The sequence below is a fragment of the Terrapene carolina genome, unplaced genomic scaffold (genome assembly GCF_002925995.2).
Source record: "Terrapene carolina triunguis isolate 2854851 unplaced genomic scaffold, T_m_triunguis-2.0 Scaffold69, whole genome shotgun sequence".
Classification (NCBI taxonomy): domain Eukaryota; kingdom Metazoa; phylum Chordata; order Testudines; family Emydidae; genus Terrapene; species Terrapene triunguis.
Window position 1 is genome coordinate 27,368,828 of NW_020664420.1, and position 22,582 is coordinate 27,391,409.

General features: G+C 41.3%; 1 protein-coding gene across 3 annotated transcripts in view; it reads right to left on the reverse strand.

Moving 5' to 3' along the window:
- Positions 1–22,582, reverse strand: part of SLC38A9 (solute carrier family 38 member 9) — an 83,387-nt gene that overhangs the window by 26,684 nt on the left and 34,121 nt on the right. For 2 of the 3 annotated variants that reach the window (XM_026649096.1, XM_026649094.1), the window contains 7 exons: positions 22,448–22,511; positions 22,228–22,321; positions 21,516–21,686; positions 20,755–20,814; positions 15,102–15,305; positions 13,197–13,304; positions 6,628–6,734 (listed from right to left, as the gene is read on the reverse strand). In XM_026649096.1, the coding sequence (XP_026504881.1) occupies positions 6,628–6,734; positions 13,197–13,304; positions 15,102–15,305; positions 20,755–20,814; positions 21,516–21,686; positions 22,228–22,321; positions 22,448–22,511 (808 nt within the window). The remainder of the gene's footprint in view (positions 1–6,627; positions 6,735–13,196; positions 13,305–15,101; positions 15,306–20,754; positions 20,815–21,515; positions 21,687–22,227; positions 22,322–22,447; positions 22,512–22,582) is intronic. The other variant, XM_026649095.1, reaches the window with a different exon arrangement.

Here is a 22,582-nt window from a genome sequence, read left to right on the forward strand (position 1 = left end):
TTACCTTCTAGAAATATCCACTAGTTCCCTTGTTACAATCTGAGTCAGGAAAAACAAGCTGGGACAATTACATTTGAACAACATATGGTCATTATTTGCAAACAATGAAAAATTTTTGATTATTGTTAAGCCAGCCTCAGAACAGTCTCCGAAAACTGAGTATTAACAGCTTTTAGAAGGCATGATTCCAGATAAAATTAAGACGGGATTATGAGTAATGAGAGACAAAGGTGATTAAATCTAGACGCATGGGCACACAGTTGCATTATTTTAAAATAGTTCTATTGCAGTTGGTCCCCATTGTACTTAGCACTGTACATATATTAAGTGACAGTCCCTGCCTCAGTGAGTTTACAGTCTAAAAGACAAGACACGGCAGATGCATGAGACAAACATGGTAATGAATATATAACAGGATGAGCACTATTCATAGCTGGTCAATAGTAGTGGTTACAGCTTGCCACCTGTCTATCCTTACTGGGTCACTGGTTGGATAGCTGGGGTGGGGTTAAATTATGGAGAGATTTGTAAGTACAAGAAACTAGTCACAAATTTAAATTAATTGCATCAATTACTTATATAAAATCACAAATGTAAATCAATCATTTTAGTGCTGATTACCCTAAGATGACTTGTGGTCTAAGGCACAGGACTGGGAGCCTGGTAACACTGGTTCTATGCCTGGCTTTGCACAACTTTCTTGTGTAACACTGGACCAAAAAAACAAAACAATTTCTGTGCCTCAGTTTTGCAGTCAGTCAAATGGAGATAATAGGCCCGGATCCTCAAAGGCATTTAGGCTCCTAATTTACATCAAAATCAATGGGAATTAGGTGCCGAAATACCTTTGAGGATCTCAGCCAATAGCTCTACACCTTTTAGGGGTACAGTGAGACTTAATTAGCATTTGTAAAGCACTCTTCAGTTCTCAGACTGAAGGCACTACATAAGTGCAGGTATTTAGTATTACTGTATTAGAGGAAATAGCTTTTGATCAACACGACTTCAGATTGTTCAAGTGATCTGCATATAAACAGAATTTGACTCAAAATACAAACGTATCTCTGCTTTCCCATTTTAAAAGGAACCTTCCAGATTCTGATTTATGTACGAATAGTAATAAATAAAATAAAATAATAATAATAATAATAATAATAATAATAATGTCTAACCAGAAGCAAACATTCTCATCTAGGGAAATGTGGTTTAGATGAAGTTACTATAAGATGGGTGCAAAACTGGTTGGGGAAAAACAAAAAAAACAAAAACACACTCAAAGAGTAGTTATTAATGGTTCACTGTCCAACTGAGAGGGTGTATCTAGTGGGGTCCTGCCGGAGTCTGTCCTGGGTCCGGTACTATGCAATATTTTCATTAATGACTTGGACAACAGAGTGGAGGGTATCCCTAAAAAATGTGGGGAGAGGGATGGCAAATGTTTTAGAGAACAGGATTAGAATTCAAAATGACCTTCATAAATTGGAGAATTGGTCTGCAATGAACAAGAAATGCAATAAAGATAAGTGCAAACCACTACATTTAGGAAGGAAAAACAAAAAAAGGACAAATACAAAATGGGGCATAACTGGCTGGGCAGTAGTACTCCTGAAAAAAGATCGGAGGGGTATAGTGGATCATAAATTGAACATGAGACAATAATGTGATGCAGCTGCAAAAAAGGCTACTATAATTCTGGGGTGTATTAACAGGAGTGTAGTATTTAAGACACAGGAGAGAATTGTCCCACCCTATTTGGCACTGGTGAAGCTTCAGTTCTGGGCACTAAGCTTTAGGAAAGATGTGGACAAACTGGAGAGAGTTAAAAGGAGAGCAACAAAATGATAAGAGGTTTAGAACACTGGGCATATTTCATCTTGAGAAAAGAAGAGTGAGGGGACCTGCTAAGAGTCTTCAAATATGTTAAGGGCTGTTATAAAAAAGGCGGTGACCAATTGTTCTCCATGTGCACTGAAGGTGGGACAAGAAGTAATGGGACTTTATCTGCAGCAAGGGAGATTTAGGCTAGTTATTAGGGAAAACTTTCTAACTATGTTTAGCAAAGTACTGGAACATGTTAAGGTAGGTTGTGGAACCTCTATCATGGCAGGTTTTTAAGAACAGGTTAGACAAAACACCTGTCAGGAGGGTCTAGGTTTACAGGATACAGCAAGGGAGGTATTGGACAACCTCTTGAGATCAGTCCAACCCTACATTTCTCTGATTTTATGAGGCTGTAACATACTCTCAGTTTTGTGCACTTCTGTGCCTTTTCACAGACTCCTCATTAAAAGATGACTGACTGAAGAACAAAAACTGGTTTTTGGTGGTGTTAAAAAATGAACTTTCCACATGAGCCCATGAAATTTTGGTCGCAAAACAGGTTAGAGTGGAAATTCTATGACAACTTGGAAAAATCTCTTCAGTGCAAATCTGTAAGAGTAAGTTACCACCACATCCAGGAGCATCTAATACAGGCTAGCACTTGTTAACAGATGCATACTTTCTGCTTGTTGACCACTTACTGGATTAAATGATGCATCAGCTACACAATTAATGTCTAAAAAGTGCTTTGAGATCTTTGGATGAGAAGGTGCTGTAAAACTACTAAGTATTATATCAGAAAGGAAATTAAGAATACAACCGTGATATGTTAAGGATATTATCTGAGTTTATACAAGCAAGGACATTTTTAACCGGGAGAAATTCTGGGCCAGATCATGCCCCTGAAATCCATGCCTGGTGATGGGTACCAACTGCACATCCTCCACAACATACATGAAAGGCGGGGCATCAGTCACCTCCACTATGTGCTGTTTCACCACTTCCCAGGAGCCCTAGAATAGTCCTGGGGGAGGGGGTCTGAGATCAATGTGGTGGCTGGTCTGTATACACACCCTTTCCCTCTCCTCCCCACCTCCCCACTTTCTCCTCCTCAAACCCCATGGAGAAATCTTAATACAGTCCCTGCTTTGTTATATAGTCAAAGAAGGGATTCCAGATGCTGCTGTCAGCAGAGGAAGCAAGCAGAGCTTCACTGTCAGTGAGTGAGGAAAAACCACAGAAGAGGCCTTGAAGCTGGTGTGAAGGCATCAGGCCTCCTCCACACAGACGACTCTGGTTTCCTAAGCGATCCACAGTGTTCGCTGGCCAAAATTACTGCATTTCTCTTGGTGATGGGCGGGGAAATCCTGCTTCTTTCCATAACAGAACAATGTGAGAAAGCTCAGCAAGTTTCCTTCTCCAGGGCCCAATCCTTAATTAATTTATAGGGCTGTCAATTAATCGCAGTTAACTTACACAATTAACTCAAAAAAATTAATTGTGATAAAAAAATTAATCACAATTAATCACAGTTTTAATCACACTGTTAAACAATAGAATACCAATTGAAATTTATTAAATATTTTGGATGTTTTTCTACATTTTCATATGTATTGTATTCGGTGTTGTAATTGAAATCAAAGTGTATATTTTTTATTACAAATATTTGCAGTGTAAAAATTATAAACAAAAGAAATAGTATTTTTCAATTCACCTCATACAAGTACTGTAGTGCGATCTCTTTACTGGGAAAATGCAACTTACAAATGTAGTTTTGTTGTTGTTACATAACTGCACTCAAAAACAAACAATGTTAAAACTTCAGAACCTACAAGTCCACTCAGTCCTACTTCTTGTTCAGCCAATCCCTAAGACAAACAAGTTTGTTTACATTTACAGAGATAATGCTGCCCTCTTCTTATTTACGTCACCAGAAAGTGAGAACAGGTGTTTGCATGGCACTTTAAGCCAGCATTGCAAGGTATTTATGTGCCAGATATGGTAAACATTCATATGCCCCTTCATTCTTCGGCCACCATTCCAGAGGACATGCTTCCATGCTGATGATGCCTGTTAAACTTAATTAAACCCCTTTTTTTTGTGTGTGTATGTGACTGAACTCCTTGGGGGAGAATTGTGTGTCCCCTGCTCTGTTTTACCTGCATTCTGCCATATATTTCATGTTATAGCAGTCTCGGATGATGACCCAGCACATGTTCATTTTAAGATCACTTTCACTGCAGATTTGACAAAAACGGAAAGAAGGTATCAATGTGAGATTTCTAAAGATAGCTACAGCACTCGAGCCAAGGTTTAAGAATCTTAAATGCCTTCCAAAATCTGAGAGGGACGAGGAGTGGAGCATGCTTTCAGAAGTCTTAAAAGAGCAACACTCAGATGCAGAAACTACAGAACCCGAACCACCAAAATAAATAAATAAATAAATAAATTAAAAAAAAAAAAATCAACCTTCTGCTGGTGGCATCTGACTCAGATAATGAAAATGAGTGTGCGTTGGTCCACACTGCTTTGGATTTTTATCAAGCACAACCCGTCATCAGCATGGACGCATGTCCCCTGGAATGGTGGTTGAAGCATGAAGAGACATATGAATCTTTAGCGCATCTGGCATGTAAATATCTTGTGATGCCGGCTACAACAGTGTCATGAGAATGCGTGTTCTTGCTTTCAGGTGACACTGTAAACAAGAAGCGGGTAGCATTATCTCCTGCAAATGTAAACAACCTTGTTTATCTGAGCGATTGCCTGACCCAAGAAGTAGGGCTGAGTGGACTTTGTAGGCTCTAAAGTTTTATATTTTATTTTTGCATGCACTTATTTTTGTACATTATTCTACATTTGTAAGTTCAACTTTCATGTTAAGAGATTGTGCTACAGTACTTGTATTAGATGAATTGAAAAATACTATTTCTTTTGTTTTTTTAGAGTGCAAATACTTGTAATCAAAAATATAAAGGGAGCACTGTACACTTTGTATTTGGTGTTGTAATTGAAATCAATATATTTGAAAACATAGAAAACATCCAAAAATATTTAAATAAATGGTATTATATTCTTGTTTAACAGTGTGATTAATTTTTTAAATCGCTTGATAGCTCTATTAATTTATTTTCAGTAGTGCCCATAACATGCAAGATGCTTTCCAAACCGAAGTTCACTTTTTGGCCATCCATCCTTGACTTACCACAACATGCCTAAGAAGTTACTGACAGGATCATTAAATAGTGGGTGATTTTATTGTGTATCATATACATCTAGGGACAGTTTGAGCCTCACTTTTGAGCTGTCAAGTCAGAGCTTCAACCACAGTTGAACATTTATCTACTTTGTGATGTAAGGCTAATTACATTTTCATTGAAGATCTTGATAAGCCTGGACTGGAACCCTGAATCTGAACACATCTAAACTCTGGGAAAAGTTGGATCTAGATCTGAATATTATAGTTCAGCCCCCTAGGCATAGTAGTAATTATAGATTTTCATAGATTCATAGATTCTAGGACTGGAAGGGACCTCGAGAGGTCATCGAGTCCAGTCCCCTGCCCTCATGGCAGGACCAAATACCGTCTAGACCATCCCGGATAGACATTTATCTAACCTACTCTTAAATATCTCCAGAGATGGAGATTCCACAACCTCCTTAGGCAATTTATTCCAATGTTTAACCACCCTGACAGTTAGGAACTTTTTCGTAATGTCCAACCTAAACCTCCCTTGCTGCAGTTTAAGCCCATTGCTTCTTGTTCTATCCTTAGAGGCTAAGGTGAACAAGTTTTCTCCCTCCTCCTTATGACACCCTTTTAGATACCTGAAAACTGCTATCATGTCCCCTCTCAGTCTTCTCTTTTCTAAACTAAACCAACCCAATAGTTAAGGCTGCTCAGGTGTTTTTGCTTTAAATGGTCATTTTCAGAGCCTTTACAGCTTCAAACTTGCACCTTCTTGGCTGAAATTTGGCAAGTTTGTTGTCAATTTGACAGCAAATAAGTTTGAAAAGCCTGATTACATTTGAGTTACAGTACACTTCCATTTATCCAAATGGCCTGGGGGACAGCCAAAGTGTTTGGAGAACCAGGTGTTTGGATATACAGAAGTGCTATTTTGAGCTGCAGTGTCACGGATATAGAAATCCTAGTTATCCGAATCCAGTGTGTCCCCCAGATCTCTCTATTAGTTAATTACTTACTAATACCATCTCAATTAACTAAAACCTCTCAGAGAGTCTGTTATCACTAACAAACAGCTTTGTATTAATAAATATTACATTATACACCTCTACCCGGATATAATGCTGTCCTCGGGAACCAAAAAAAATCTTACCGCATTATATCGAACTTGCTTTGATCCACCGGAGTACACAGCCCCGCCCCCCCCCCGGAGCACTGCTTTACCGCATTATATCCGAATTTGTGTTATATCGGGTCAGGTTATATCGGGGTAGAGGTGTATTAATGTAATGCTAAGACAATAATTGAGAAGTTATTAACTAACACAGGGCTAAAAGGGGGCATACTGTGGATTCCAATAACTACAATTTTTGGATAAATAGCTCTTGGAATGGGAAACTGGAGTGTAAATTATTTATATGTACTTTTGGTGCACCAGCAGCCAATGGAAACCCGGTATAAGTGACTCCCTCACTCAGATCTCTCTTGCCTTTTCAGATAAGTGTTCTGCACCTGCTACAGCCTCTGGATCAATTTTGAGAGATGTCCATCCAGAAAAACATTAGCGTGGCCTACCATCTTTAAATCTAAACCAACGATTTCTCATTAAAGTTACTTACATTGTTTTCCTGGTTCTTGTTATTCTTAAGGAGAGTGATAACACAGTTATGAATGAAGAAAGCAAGCGTCAGGACCCCTGTGAGCTGAGGAAACTGAATTCTAAACTCTAGGAAAACAAAAGAAAATAAAAATTAGTTTTTATATTTGTATCAGGGAAATAAAAAACAGCTGCCAAAGTGACGCTCAAAATTTATTTCTAGATGTTAGGAATTGCTATTCTGGACCAGGCCAGTCCATTTGGTTCAGTATCTTGTCTCAGACAGCAACCAGTTCCAGATGCTTCAGCAGAAAGAGCAAAAAACCTGCTCTCAGGGAAAGTTTCTTACTAACTCCCAGTACTTAGAGGTCTTGTTATTCCATGATTTGAACAATATAAACTTTTCTACTTCTCAACACCGCAGTTCATGAACATCCCAATGCCTTGATGGGGCAACCAGTTTTGGAGAGACTGCGTGTGTACCAGCAGGCGGAGGAGGACAGGAAAAGCTTTTTGCTGTGTGATAGACTCTTGTTGACTAATCCAGAGAGCATCACCAGAGTTGAACTCTGAGGAGACTTCTGACCCTCACTTTAGGAGGACAAGGGACATAGCTGTTGCTGTTTACAAGACAGGGGATTCAAATGATTGCTTACAAAATAAAGGATTAGGAAAGCCTCAAGATACTACCTCGACTGCCCTTTAAATGGGAGAATATAAGGGGCACCAGCCAACCAATGTCTTTACCCCCCCGAAAAACAGCACTGCTGCTTTTAGCGTCATTCTCAGAAGTGTTCTGTCCAGTAGACAGTACTTCTGGGAATGCTGCTACTAGGCTAGGAGTGCTAATTTGCTTATGCTAGAACATCATTAAGCACCATTTTGGCAGGTAGTACCAAAGTACTAGCAAAGAGATAGCTGGTCTAAAGTAATAGAGCACTTGCGTATCTCTAGGGCGTTATGCTGGTTTCACGGTCTTTCCTTAATATCTTATTAGCATTGAAGCAGTACCAATGCTAACTGAAAGAGAGAGAAAAAAAAAAAAAAAAGTCTTACTTTAGGCTTAGTTCCCACTAATAATCACTCATTACTCGGTGTTGTATCCTTCCCACCATAGTGACATCAACTGAAGCTATGCTGTATATATCATAAATGCATGTTCTATGTATGTAAGTCTGGCTATATCTTTGGCATACTGGTCATCTTGAAGACATAATTATAACAGCTTATGATGACATACAGCACTATGCGTTGCTGTAAATTAATCTATGCCAAGGTTGCTTAATAGAACATTGGGTCTGAACCTCAAGTACACTTGAAACCAGTCTAGTTTCACATTACTGCTGGTTAGCAGCCCTGGGGTATGTTTGCTTGAGTTTTGTTCACAGCCAAACTATTCAGCAAGCTTGGAGATTAACTTGTTTTTACCTGTTTGGATATTCATGAATACTCTTAACATTCTGAGACGGTTTGCTGGTGCAATTCAAAAATCAAAGAACGTTGTCAGACAAAGTTCAGTTTGGGGTTTCTCGGAGAGAGGGGGCAGAGGGCTGTATTTTAGTTGAGCTCCCTGATACAACTGGATACACCAAACACATTTTTAACCCTAGTCTCTGTGTCTGAGGGTATGTCTATACTACCCGCCGGATCGGCAGGCAGCGATCAATCCAACAGGGGTCGATTTATCGCATTTAGACACGATAAATCCACCCCCAAGAGCTCTCCCGTCGACTCCTGTACTCCACTGCCGCAAGAGGCGCAGGCAGAGTCGACGGGGGAGTGGCAGCAGTCAACTCACCACAGCGAAGACACCGCAGTGAGTAGATCTAAGTATGTCGACTTCAGCTACGTTATTCATGTAGCTGAAGTTGCTTAACTCGATCCCCCCCTCTAGCGTAGACTAGGCCAGAGTCTGTCAAGAAGCAGCCAACCGCAGCACTTCATCATTCTTAATTTCATTAGCTAGCTGGAAACCAACTATTGCTGGAAACCAACCAACCATTAGCTGGAAACCAATTATTTTAGGACTTAATTTAATCACACATATTACTATAGGATTTTGGCAAGGGAAAAGCTCCCAGGCTCCAAGTCTTAACTTCTGGATAGCAGTCCACCCTGTCTATACAAGTCATTCATCAGAGCAAAGACATAACTTTTTTGTCTCATTAACTGACTCTGAGTGGCCCAGGCTAGCAAGTTACTCTGAATTCCATCTGTCAGTGGAAATAATGCCATACCATCAGAGGTATGTCATTATTATAGAGGTCAGGCATCAAATGCTTTGAGTGGAAATTGTTACAATAAAACTAACTGGCTTGTCCCTATAATACTCCTCTTCATTCCCAGTCCTCTCCCTCTGCTGCATTTAGAGAGAAGGTTAGATAGCACGGACATGACACTGTGTGTTGATGATCTCAGAATGTCGAGATCAGTAGCCCAGTAGGATCCTTAGGGACTTACCAACCACATTCTTGCACTTCATACACCCTAAAAGGCATATGTTCTGGTCTTGTGTACAGCTGTACCCAGCAAGAATTTACTGCCTCTGAGATGAGTGTTGTAATCAGAAAGGAAAGTTATTTTGGCTGAGATAAAGGAACTACTTTATCCATATTCCCCCTTGTTGCCTGGTACTGAGGTCCTCTTTCCAAGAACAGGCACCACTGACCTCCATTCATTAAAACGTTAAAAAACAAAAATCAGAGGTTAGGTACTAGCTGGAAAAAACTGATTTTAGAGCAGTATTCTTAGCCAGTAATACACAGAACACATTGGCCAGAATGTCTAGTTTCTCACTTTCTACACCAGTGCAATTTGAGTTTAACAAAACTAAATCCACACACAACCCTCCCTCCTCCCCCCAAAAACACCACCACACAACTGTGGCTGTGTAATATCTACATAATACTGTGCTGTGGTAGAGAAGTATATTCAGATAATGTCTATCTTATTTCAGCTTTCTTTGCAAGACTCATCACCTCCAGCAATGAGTCAGCTAACGTAGCTGTAAAAACATTCCAGAGAAATTTGTAGCAGATTTCATGGAAATACAGCCCATGGTGTCAAGCTGTCCTTCGGGGTAATGGCAAACATTTCCTTATGTTACAGTAAAATTAATATAGTGATTTTATTTGGCTTTTACTGGCAAGTATGTATTTTCTAGAAGCATTTGCCTATTCATTAATCCCCCTCTATGCAGAGTGTCTCACCACAGATAGATAAATTGGTTCACTAGCTCAGGGCCTGTTGGGTGATAGATGCCCAATAACCTAGAGCTACAAAAGACTCCCACTTCTACCTGTAGCTGCCCAGGAGACCTCACCCCGGTCAGAGATAGGCCAAGCTACACACACACAAATTGCACAGGCCATAGAACTTGCCCAAAATAAACTTCTAGAGCAGATTGTGATTTAAGAACTGACCGTGATGGAGAATCAACCACAACTGTTGGTAAATTGTTCCAATGGATTAATTACTCACTGTTAAAAACGTACACCTTATTTCTAACTTGGATCACGTTATACCCTTTCTCTGCTAGTCTGAAAACCCCCAATAGCAAATATTTGTTCCCATTGTAGGTACTTATACACTGTAATCAAGTCACACCTTCTCTTTGTTAAACTAAATAGACAGAGCACCTGGAGTCTATCACTATAAGGAATGTTTTCTAAGCCTTTAATAATTCTCATGGCTCTTCTCTAAACCCTCTCCAATTTATCAACCTTCTTCCTTATTTGTGGACACCTGAACTGGACACAGTATTTCAGCAGCAGTCACACCAATGCCAAATACATAGAAAAAATAAACCTCTGTCTACTACTACCTGAGATTCCCCTGTTTATGCAGCCATGATCACATTAGCCCTTTTGGCCACAGCATTGCACAAGGAGCTTGTGTTCAGTTGACTATCCACCACGACCCCAAAAATCTTGTTCAAAGTCACTGCTTTCCAGGAGAGAGTCCCCCATTTTGTAAATATGGCCTACATTTCCCCCCCCCAGATGTATACATTTAGCCATATTAAATGCATAGCGTTTGCTTGCACTCAGCATATGAAGCAATCCAGATAGCTCTGTATTAGTGACCTGTCTTCATTATTTACCACTTCCCCAATTTGTGTCAAGTGAAAACTTTATCAGTGACATTTTCACATTTTCTTCCAGGTCATTGATAAAAATGTTAAATAGCATAGGGACAAGAACAGATCCCTGCGGGAGCCTACTAAAAACATACCTGCTCAAGGATGATTCTCCATTTGCAATTACATTTTGAGACCCATCAGCCAACTTTTAATCCATTTAATATATGACAGGCTAGTTTTATACTGTTCTAGTTTGTTTGTTTGTTTTAATCAAAATGTCATGTGGTATCAAGTCAAATGCCTTGTAGAAGTCTAAGTATATTACATCAGCATGGTTAGCTTTATCAATGAAACTTTATTTTTTTGAGATTACAAAAGAGATCAAGTTAGTTTGACAGGATCTGTTTTCCATAAAGTCATGTTAATTGGCATCAATTACATTACCCTCCTTTAATTCTTTATTAATCGAGTCCTGTATCAACCATTCTAATATCTTGCCAGGGACCTATGTGAGACTGTCAGGCCCATAGTTAACCAGGTCATCCCATTTATGCTTTTTAAATATTGGCAAAACAGTTTTCTATCAGACTTCTGGAACTCCCCAGTGTTCCAAGACTTATTGACAAATCAACATTAATGGTCCAGAGAGATCTTAAGCAATTCTTTTAAAACCCTTGGACACAAATTCTCTGGACCTGCTGATTTAAAAATGTCTAACTTCAGTAGCTGCTATTTAGCATCCTCCTGATAAACTAGTGGAATGAAAAGAGTATAATCATCATATATGACATGTCTACATCATCTGTTGATTTTCCAAATACAGAACAGAAATATTTATTGAACACTTCTGCCTTTTCTGCAATATTATTGATAATTCTGTAATTTACATCTAGTAATGGACCAATACCATTGTTAAAATTATTTTTGTTCCTAACATACTTAAGCACTTCTTATTGTCCATAACTTTGCTGGCCATAGATTTCTCCACGTGTCCCTTATCAATTTTCTACAATTCCTAGCTTCTAATTTATATTCATTATCAGCTTCCCCTTTCTTCCATTTCTTCTATATTTTTGTAGCTGCCCTCACTTCCCCTCTAAACCAGGTTTTTAAAAACAAAAAACAAAAACAATACACAGTCTTCTTCCTCGATTGTGGCTTTTTGACTGATCTCTAACTGATCCTAATCAACATCCTAATGGAAGAAGTGAGTGACACTCTGTGGCAATGGTGGCCATTTAACTTCACTGATTAGACAGATTCCACCACTGCCCATCATTTGTGGAACTATCCAACTTCTAGTCCTCTTATTTTACTATATCCATTTAAAATTTCTTCACATATTTGATTATCCTAGTTGTCTTCTTCAGGTCATTGTTCTTTGTCATAACAATAGCCAGTGTCACATTTGTAAAGCTGTTGTTGTAACTTGTATCATGACTGGGAAACCTACATTTTTTTTTTCCCCTTCTGAAAAGCAGTACATAGAAGGAAGATGGAAACCCACAAGGGAAACCAAACGTACCAGATGGATGAATGTCCCCGAGCTTCACATTATGCTTGAGTTAGTAATTAAATATTAATGAAGGGCAAAATTACTCCCGCATTCCCAGATGAAGTCAGAACGATCTAATTAGATACTATAGGCATACATCTCTTCAGAGCTCCAATGTAATGCTGCCTCTTGTAAAGAGAGGGATGACTTTAGTGTCTCTTCCCAAGTCTTCCACAAGAAAGAAAAGAAACAGAAGTTGTTTTTCCTCTTTTATGGATTATCCTCCTACCCAATTCATCCAGTGGCAATAAGTTCTTGTGTTTGTGACACCCCATATATTGACCTGTAATATCCCTTAAACAATTGGCAGCCAATGCTGCCAAGAAGAGACAGAGAAAGGTATATGAAAGTTAATGGGAGTTTAAAAATACAGGGCTAAATTATGGGTTGAGGACCATGAGAAAGTGGGGAGTAGGTGTGAGGTGCACTTGGACACATGGTGATGGGTACCATATAAGAACTTAGTGGAGTACTTGCTACACTTTATAAATCAATCAAACTCTCTTAGGTTTGTCTATCGTGAGCACTACTTTAATAGTGAAACATGGAAGAAGGTGCCAGCACACAGAAGAAGGTGCCAGGAGGGATAGGATCATGGCCTCACCTTGCCTATCCACAGACAAGTTTTCTCTGAGCTGGTGCATAATGGAGGTACCAGGCAATGACTAGCCTTCAACCCTTGTGTTTCTGGACCCCAGGCAGCAATGTTATTACTATCTCCTGTGTAGGAGAACTGGGAAGGAGGAAGAAAGGGGTTCCCTGTACCTTTGTCTCTCAACTTTCAGGAGGCACTAATAAGCGCAGTCTTCCTCAGACCCTCTGGAGGCATTAGCAGAAAACAACATTTACTTACCTATCGTACCTCACAGGGATGTTGGGAGGATAAAAATTCAAGATTAAAAGCACAATATCCATGCTTAAAATTAATCACTGTGTTTAATTTTAGGTATCTTACCTGGTACAAAAAATTCATTAGCTGTAAACCAGTTGAATTCTAAATGGAATCCCAGATGTGCAGCCTTCAGAGTAACAAGAAAAACTAAGTAGACAACTGAAACGGTACCTACACACACAAGAGAGACAATCATCCATCATCATCAGGATAAATTGTGATAGAAAATTATTTATGCTCCATTCTATATTGGTCCCTCTAGTTAGTTGCCACCAGCCCAAAGAAATTGGGGTGCTAGTCATCCTGAAGACTGCAGGACAATCCCAATTTTTTAACACTAGTTCTGTGATCCCAAATCCCCTTTTTATCTTGTAAAGAGGGAGCGAGCTGCTGCACTACATCCATTTATTTAAATTTTAATGGAGTCTAGTTCCCTTGATAGGTGCTGGATTAATAACCCAGGAAACTAATGTCCCCAATTATCCACAGCATTGGTTGAGCATGGGCAGCAGAAGAATGAGATTCCTAACCAACTTCCTCTAGCATACATGCAGGGACTATCACTAGTAGTGCAAAGTAGCTTTCTCCATACCCATTTAGTTGTTGGCCTTTTGGGTGAAATAATTCACCAAGATGCCAATTAGTGCAAACTGCAACTGTGAACTCTCCAGTAAGACCAGGATTGACACTAGCTGCAGTGACCTTTGGTCACTTCTGACTTATACCTCATCTGAACTAGCAACCTAGACATGACAGGATCCACATTTTATTATATCATTCCCAGGAGTCAGACACTTTCGGCTACACTTCTCTAGTTACAAACTATAGAAATGATGTACTACACCCACAATTATGCTCCCATGGACACACAGAGGATCACATATAAAATCAGAGATGGGTAATAATACCAAGTCTACAGCCTTAGTCTGACTACAACTGCATGAGAGTGTGCAGTTCTGGCCCCCATAGTTTAAGAATAGAGGGAAACAAACCCAGAAAATTATAAAGAAGGGCAATAATAATTATTCAGAGACAAAGATAATCTGTCCATTTATTTTAATGCTATAAAATTGGGACGTACCCTGATGCTACAGTGATGAGCATCAGAGAAAAGCTTATAAATATATGTGGGGGGAAAAGTGCAGGATTTATATAGTTTAGAAAACAGGCCGGGGGGGGGGGGGGGGACAGGATTTCAGTTGAGAACTATCTTCAAGATAACAAAATAAATGAAGGGAATTATTCATTCACTGACTATAAAGAACAAGTAGTTCTGAACATGAAGATCAATTTAAAGCTAACATACTGCACAATCTCCTAATGTTCTAAACTGGCCTAGGTTTCTGTATGTCTAAAGACATAAATAAATAAACAAACTGTCAATTTGCTGATTTATAAACATTCAAAAATTAAAATCCACAGCAATTTTCTTCAGCCTTAGCTTGTAGCTCTCCTTGGGGCTTAAAAATAAAGCCAACACTGAAAGGCTGATGCATTACACCTGAATTATTATATGAAACTGCTTATAAAGCATTACGGTTTAGTATTCTATATCGTATTAGTTTTGAATTGTTAAATAATTAACAATGAGATAATGGAAGACTATTTCCAGGCATGAACACAAGAGAGGGTTGAGATTCTGCTGAATGCTGTTGTGCGGATATTATTTTCTATGTAAAACACTAATAAGAACAGTATATTTAACCACTTAATATTTACTCTAAATACAATGAAACCTATTTAAAGGGTTACCCAAGGGAGCAGCAATACCCAACTCCCTTGCAGAGGCTGATCATTCACTAAAGGTCAAACAAACAAAACAGTACTGGAAACCTTGGAGATATTTCAAAGAGTTTGCTTAAGACAAGGAGTTGGCCACTGGAGGTGGGGTCATTACTACAGGTTTCGCTGTATTTGCTATGTATTTTATCAATAATAAACGAACAATCCAGGAATGTTATTACCTACCTAGGATGTTAAACTTGGCAAAGAAAGAGGGAGACTTAAGATTTAGAAGGGGCAGAACAACAACAATCAGATAAAATGGTACAGTTCGTGATTTGCTCCACCACTCCTCAAACAGCTCAAAACCTGTGTTGTTGTTGTTGACAAAAGGAAACAGCCCACTTTTGTTGCCCGGTTGATCCTCATTGGCAGTACCTGGACAGATGACTGTAAGAACAAACAAACAGGGCTTTGTTTACACAAAAGCTATGCAATGAATCAACAGATTCAGTACCTAAATCTCCCAGGGAGTAAGTTTACCACTGGGAGCCTAGGAACACTCAGAAGCACCACTCTGGCAGCTCAGCTGCTGCTCCTCTGCTTGCCTCCATCCATTAAGGCCCACCACTAAGTCTACATTATGCTTGGAGCTGGAGGTGTGATTCCCAGCTTGAACAGAACAGATTTGTGCTAGGGCACTAAAAACAGTAGCGTAGCCCCTATAGCATGTGCAGCAGCAAGGAGTGGCACAGGCTAACTATCCTGAGCCTAAACCCACTGGACTTCGTAGGGGTTTACTTGGAGCAGTTGGCCTGTGCTGCCACTGCCCGTGATATCATGGCTACACTACTATTTTTAGCATACTAGCTTGATGAGAACTAGTGTGAGCATGTCTATGTGAGCTGGGAATCACTCCCCCAGCTTCAAGTGCAGACATAGCCTAAGTTTTCACTGCTGGGCCATACCCTGTTCTCCCTGCACTCTCAGCTGGTACCACCTTCACTTCAGCACTGAGTGCAGAGAGTTGACATAACTTAACAGCTGAATGTGAGGATATACAATACCAACTAGGCCTGCAGTCTGAGCGGACTGCTGCACAGGATCAACATCCAAGGGCATGGATGCAGGACATGCGTGCATAGCTGTCTGTATGCATGTAGCTGTGTTTACTCCATTGTGCATACATGTGTGCCTCTGTGTGTGTGTGTGTGTGTGTGTGTGTGTGTGTGTCTGAGCAGCTTGCCTGTGCTGCAGTGCATGCACACATAGCGGTGTCTGCAAAACGGCCTCTGTGCATATGAGCAAATACATGGCTGAATGCACATCTGAATGCATAAGTGAACATATCTGGCTGTGTGTGTAAGCTGGGTGCATGGGTGCCTGTATTAACAGTAGGGTACACATGGTTTTGTGCACATCTCAGAGCAAATAATCAGTGGCTGTTCTAAAACTCCTGAATTAACAATTTACAGTGTCATATTGTTGGTGTACCAACCACAGCCACCAAACATTAGGGAGGAGGAGACACCTAGAATAGGAGGCCCTTAAAATGTTTACATTTTAACTTATGGAGTGTACTTGGGGCTTTTTGTGGAAAAATGTAAACAGCAGTTCCTGTCTTATATGTTGAAATATGAACTTATCCTAATGTTCTCCTAGTCTCCATTTATACCTTTGTACTTCATAATGCTTTGTACCCTGTTAATCTCTTCCTCCCACGCTGGCAGCATGCCTGCCAGGTTACAATAACCTAAAGACAAAACTCTAGACAGTATTTTGACTTTTCTGAAATTTAAAGCGACAGAGTAATTTTAATTACTGTTTTCTAATTGGTTTTCTCTCCATTGTTTCACAACCCCTTGAAAAATGCTTTTGTCCCTACTGATTTGATCCCTTTCTGTTTAGCAGAAGTATTCAGGGCTGCCAAGTGACATTCAAGCATCTGACAGCCCTGTCCTGCCTGCCTGCAGAAGCTGCAGTTGCACTTTTTGGTCACTGGAGAAGATTGTGGCACATGGCTTCAGGCAGCCTGACAGAACGTCTGCCTCTCCTCTGGCTGCACCTCCTGATGGATCTGAATGGGGAAAGGTGTGGCAATAGCGAGAGAAAGTGCAGGAGCAACCAGGGTGGCAGCAATAGTAATGGGTAACCTGGCTGGTGGGGACTGTAGGTAACGGAGCCCCTGAGTGCCTCAGCCACTTCCCAGATTGACTCCAAGGCCTTCCCCTCCAGCCACCAGTCCCCCCTGAGAGAGACCCCAGTTCCCACCACATGCCTAGTCTGAGCAGCAGAACAAGGTGTTGATTGACTCCCTCACTGCACGGGAATCTGCCTCAGAGATCTCCAGGAAACTCTCATGGAGATACTGGGCAATCTGCTGCCGCAGGTTCTTTGGCAGAGCTGCTTTGTTTCTTGCCCCATTAAGGGTAACTTTCCCGCGCCACTCTGCTGTCACTGTGGGGTGGGACCATTGCTGCACATAGGCAAGCCGTACAAGGGCCAGGGCGGAAGCTGCAGTCTTGGAGAAGACCCTCCCTTGATTCCCTGCTCACCCTCAGCAGCGAGATATCTTCCCTAATGAACACAGCCTGTGGAAAATGTGAGGACAGGAATGATAAGGCACCCCCTACAGTGCTGGCTCTCCCCAAGAGCGACGTGCCCAGTGTACAGTACATTCCTGGAACACTGATTTCCCCTGCCCCTGCGGTTACTCACCATTTTGGGGGTCTTGTGGCTCATGGGTGCTTGCCTAGGGTCAGCCAGTTAGTGACCAGGGCCGGCTCCAGGCACCCAAGCTAATGCTTGGGGCGGCACCTGGAGGGGGGCGGCGCGGCGCTCCGACCGCCGGGGGGAGAGCCAAGCCCCAGCCAGGGCTCGCCGCCCTCTCGCCGCCCTGCCCCCGGCGCTCTAGCTGCCAGGGTGGGGGGGAGAGCCGAGCCCCCGCCGGGCTCGCCGCCCTCCTCCCAAGGCTCCGGCTGCCCTCCCCTCCGGCGCCCTCCCCTCGGCCGCCCCCCCCCCCCCTGGGGCGGCAAAAAAGCCAGAGCCGGCCCTGTTAGTGACAGGTATGTGAATAGTGGCTGTGTTTTAAATCAGTGGTCTGTGTGTTGCAAACAATACTGCTTCTGTAAAATGTTGCATTTTGGCTTTACAGATATGACCTTGGGAGCCCAGCCTCCCTCTTTGTTATCACTGGCTGAACAGAATTAGAAAGTGGCCACTAAGAACTAAAGAGACTTTCTGCATGAGGTCATGATGCACTCTGCGGCCAAAAAAACCCACAAGAATTGAAGGAGTAATGGGACAGTGAGAAGAAAATGCGAAGCGTCAGAACCAAGCCACGGAGTGGCTCTTAAACGTTATGAAGCACCAAGTGGACACGCTCCAGGCGCTACTAGCACTGCAAACTGAGCAGCTCCGCGCCTGCCCTCCCCTGCAGCCACTGTCACAAAACTCTTTCCCAGGTGCCCCACCCCCACCCACACACTCTTATCAACCTCCTGGCTACAGTCTGTACCCGCTGCATTCCACTCCTACCCCGTACTCCCAGTATCCACTGCACTCAACACCCGTTCCTCTGCAGTTTAGCCCTGCTGAAGTACAATACCCACTGCACTGTACTCCAAAGGACAAGACTGCATATGATACCTGGACATACACAAATCTTTAACCATCCCAGGACCCCACCTCCTCCTGGGACCCTCCCTTCCCCAATCCCCCTCACTGCTGATGTGTTTTTTTGTTTGTCTCTCTCTCCTCCAGTTGTTTTTTAATAAAATAATTGTTTTGGTTTGAAAGCTATCTTTATTCCATTAATTGAAAGCAAACAGAGCCTGCAAAGCAGCAGGCAATTTTCTTACACCTTCATAGTGCATCATCTGCACCAATCACAATCACCTCCTAGCATTACAAGCACTGCACTCCTGAGCATAGCAACAAATATTAGTGGCTTTCAGCTTCAAATTGCTGCCTCAAGGCATCCATGATCCTTATGGCCCCACACTGCACCCCTCTAATAACCCTGGTCTCTGGCTGTTCAAATTCAGCCTCCAGGTGCTGAGCCACAGTGGTCCACCCCTGAGTGAAGCTTTCACCCTTCCCTTCAAATATTATGGAGCGGACAGCACACGGCTATAAGGATAGGAATATTGTCATCAGCCAGGTCCAGCCTCCCATATAGGCAGCACCACTGGGCCTTTAAATGGCCAAAAGCACACTTGACAGCCGTTCTGCACTTGCTCAGCCTGTTGTTGAACCGCTCCTTACTGCTGTCAAGGTGCCATGTGTATGGCTTCATAAGCCACAGCATTAAGGGGTAGGCAGGGTCTCTCAGAATCCCAATGAAAATTTCAACTTCCCCTACGGTAATCTTCTGGTCCGGGAAGAAAGTCCCTGCTTGCAGCTTCCTGAACAGGCCGAAAGAGGTGTGCATGATGCACCTTTCCGGGCCAGCTTGTGTTAATGTCCGTGAAATGCCCACAGTGATCCACAAGCGCCTGGAGAACCATTGAGAAATACACCTTCCGATTAATGTACGTGGTGGCTAGGTGGTCTGGTGCCACAATTGGAAAATGTGTGCCATCTATCACCCCTCTACAGTTAGGGAAGCCCATTTGTGCAAAGCCATCCACAATATCATGCACATTGCCCAGAGTCATGGTCTTTCGGAGCAGGATGTGCTTATCAGCCCTGCACACTTCCGTCAACACAAGTCCAACGGTAGACTTTCCCCACTCCAAACTGGTTAGCAACCGATCGGTAGCAGTCTGGAGTAGCCAGCTTCCACAGTGCAATTGCCACGCACTTCTCCAACAGGGCAGCTCTCATTCTCATGTCCTTGCACTGCAAGGCTGGGGCGAGCTCATCACACAGTGGTTTTCCTCATCCGAAAGTTCTGCAGCCTCTGCTCGTCATCCCAGATGTGCATGACTATGTGATACCACCACTCAGTGCTTATTTCCTGAGCCCAACAGCGGTGTTCCACTGTGGTCAGCATCTCTGTGAATGACACAAGCAATCTCTTGTCGTAGCTATTACATGTGGCGAGATCAATGTTGCACTCCTCTTGTCTTTGTAGTTTAGGGAATAACTCCACTGCCACTTGGTCAACTGTGCGGGAACCATTCCTGAAGACCGAAGAGGCAGAGTGTGCAGTACACAAAACCATTGAAAGGTGGTGACAAATGCGGACTGAAGCACAGGGATTGCTGGGATGCAAAGCAATGCATCATGGGGCATTGGGACAGGACCTAGGATCCCCTGTGACACCCTCTGCCTTCCCACAACTCTTAGCGGCAGAAGAGGAAGAGATGCTCTGTGGAATAGCTGTCCAGAGTGCACTGCTGCGAATACTTATGCAAGTGTGAACATGCTATTGTGCAGGCAGCTGACAGTGTGAACACACAACAGCGGTTTCCCTTCAGCACTCTCTGAGCGGCGCTGTAACTTCAGAGTTATGAGCATCAGAGTTATGAACTGACCAGTCAACCACACATCTCATTTGGAAGCTTAAGTATATAATCAGGCAGCAGCAGAGATATTAATAAATAAATACAGTACAGTACTGTGTTAAATGTAAACGACACACACACACCACACACACATTATATATGAAAAAAAAAAAGAAAGCAGCATTTTTCTTCTCCATAGTAAAGTTTCAAAGCTGTACTGTATTAAGTCAATGTTCAGTTGTAAACTTTTGAAAGAACAACCATAACATTCTGTTCAGAGTTACGAACAACCTCCATTCTTGAGGTGTTCATAATTCTGAGGTTCTACTATACCTCACCCACCTGGTCTCTGTAATATCTTTGGACTGACATGGTTACAACAACACTGCATATAATATCCCTTAGAGTTATTTTTATTGTGGAACATAGTACTATTATGCTTTTCTTACCTCTAGTACTCCCATTAGTACCAGGAACAAGATCTGTTATGTTAATGTCATGAACATAATCTGAAAATAAGAAAAACAATCTTACTATGTTTGCTCTACTCCTGCTGTTATCCTGTTCCTTCTCTCTGTAAATTTATGGAACGGAAATGAGAGAGGTAGAATAGAGTTTTGCAGTTTCTCACTAACTCCGAAATGAATAGTCTCAATCCCATCTAAAACACCCGATTATTTCACTTGCAGCTTGATTGTCTATCTCCACAATACTAAAAGTAGCTTTAGATGACATGGGTCATTTACTGGTGTCAGTTCCCATGTACCCATTGAACTTCTCCCATAGCTATGAGAGATAACCCATGATAAACATCATAGCATTGTCTTTTGTATAAGATGCCTTGCTTTACCTCTGAAAAACTCACTCTCATTCACTGAATTAAAGAAGTCTGTAGGGCCAAGTCTGTTTTGTGTATTGACACACACACACACACACACACACACACACACACACACACGGCAAGTAGAAGATGCAACAAAAGTCATCCTTGCTTTGTGATGCTCTTTAAAGAAAGTCTAACTGGAAGTCACTCAAAAGAAAGGCATGCACCTGGAGAATTATAGAACTTTTAGAGAGGTTATAATTATGGTGCCCAAAATTAAATTTCTCTGGTGCTACAAAAAGCTGATTTTAACAATTTGTTCCTGCGTTTCAGTACCTACAATTTTGATTTAAACTAAACTGAAAAGACTTAAACACTGATACTTACTGTATATAAATTTTCCTGTGTTGAACAAGAAGTTGGACATAAGTACCCAGTAAATAACCATGGCTCCAACAAGAGACACCATTGAAAATAAAAGACTGGACCATTGACCAAAGGATCCAAAATAGTACTTGCAAACATCTGGGAATTCCCAGTTTGAGGTATCTATTAAAGCTGAATAAAGACAAAAATACAAAAAAAAAAATTTTTTATAAAGGTGATTAAACATGAGAATACTCTGATTAAGAAAGATTGTGCTGTTTACACAGAACTCTGATTCAAAGTAAAAAAGTCTCCTACTGCTAGATTAATGCCACCAACTTAAAGTACAACACTTGTCAGAGGACAACATTCTGTTCCATAACTTGATTTCTATTACATCAGATGGTTGGTAGAGTTTGACTGAAGGAGTTCAGATGTGGTTAAATTTGCTTAAAAAGAAACAGGTACCTATAAATTAAAAAGAGGTAATATGACAGGTAGAGATGGACCCCAAGCCACAAAGTCTCAATCCAGAACCTAAACTTCCCCAAAGTTCAGGGGCATCCAAATGAGGAGTTTTTGTTTGAGTCCCATATCTAACCAACAGTAAATCAAAGAACTATTCAGACAAACACTGGCAGAAACACGAACAGTAATAAAAAAAAATCATCATTCAGGATCTCAAGATCTCACACTTTACACAAGAACACTGTGTAATGTAACAGATTCTTACGTATCATTGTCCGTGATTTCACAACTCTGTAACAGCAATAAAGTGTCAAGCTGCCCATTAGCAAGATCAAACAGATTCCAGTGGTAAATCCTGCCTGTTTAAGAGGAGAAATACATTTATATTTTTGCACATTAACAATAAATGTTGATGCAAATAGAACAAAAGAACATTGCAAATGTTTTCCATGCAAATATTTTTTTCTAATACACATTGATCTTACCTGTTTTATTCCCCATGGCATACTTAGTATAGATGTGCCCATCATTGTATTCCAGATCATAAATCTGAAGAACACAGAGAATTAAGGAGCATTGTTATTTCATGCCACCTTTTTAGAAACATAAGTTATTAAATT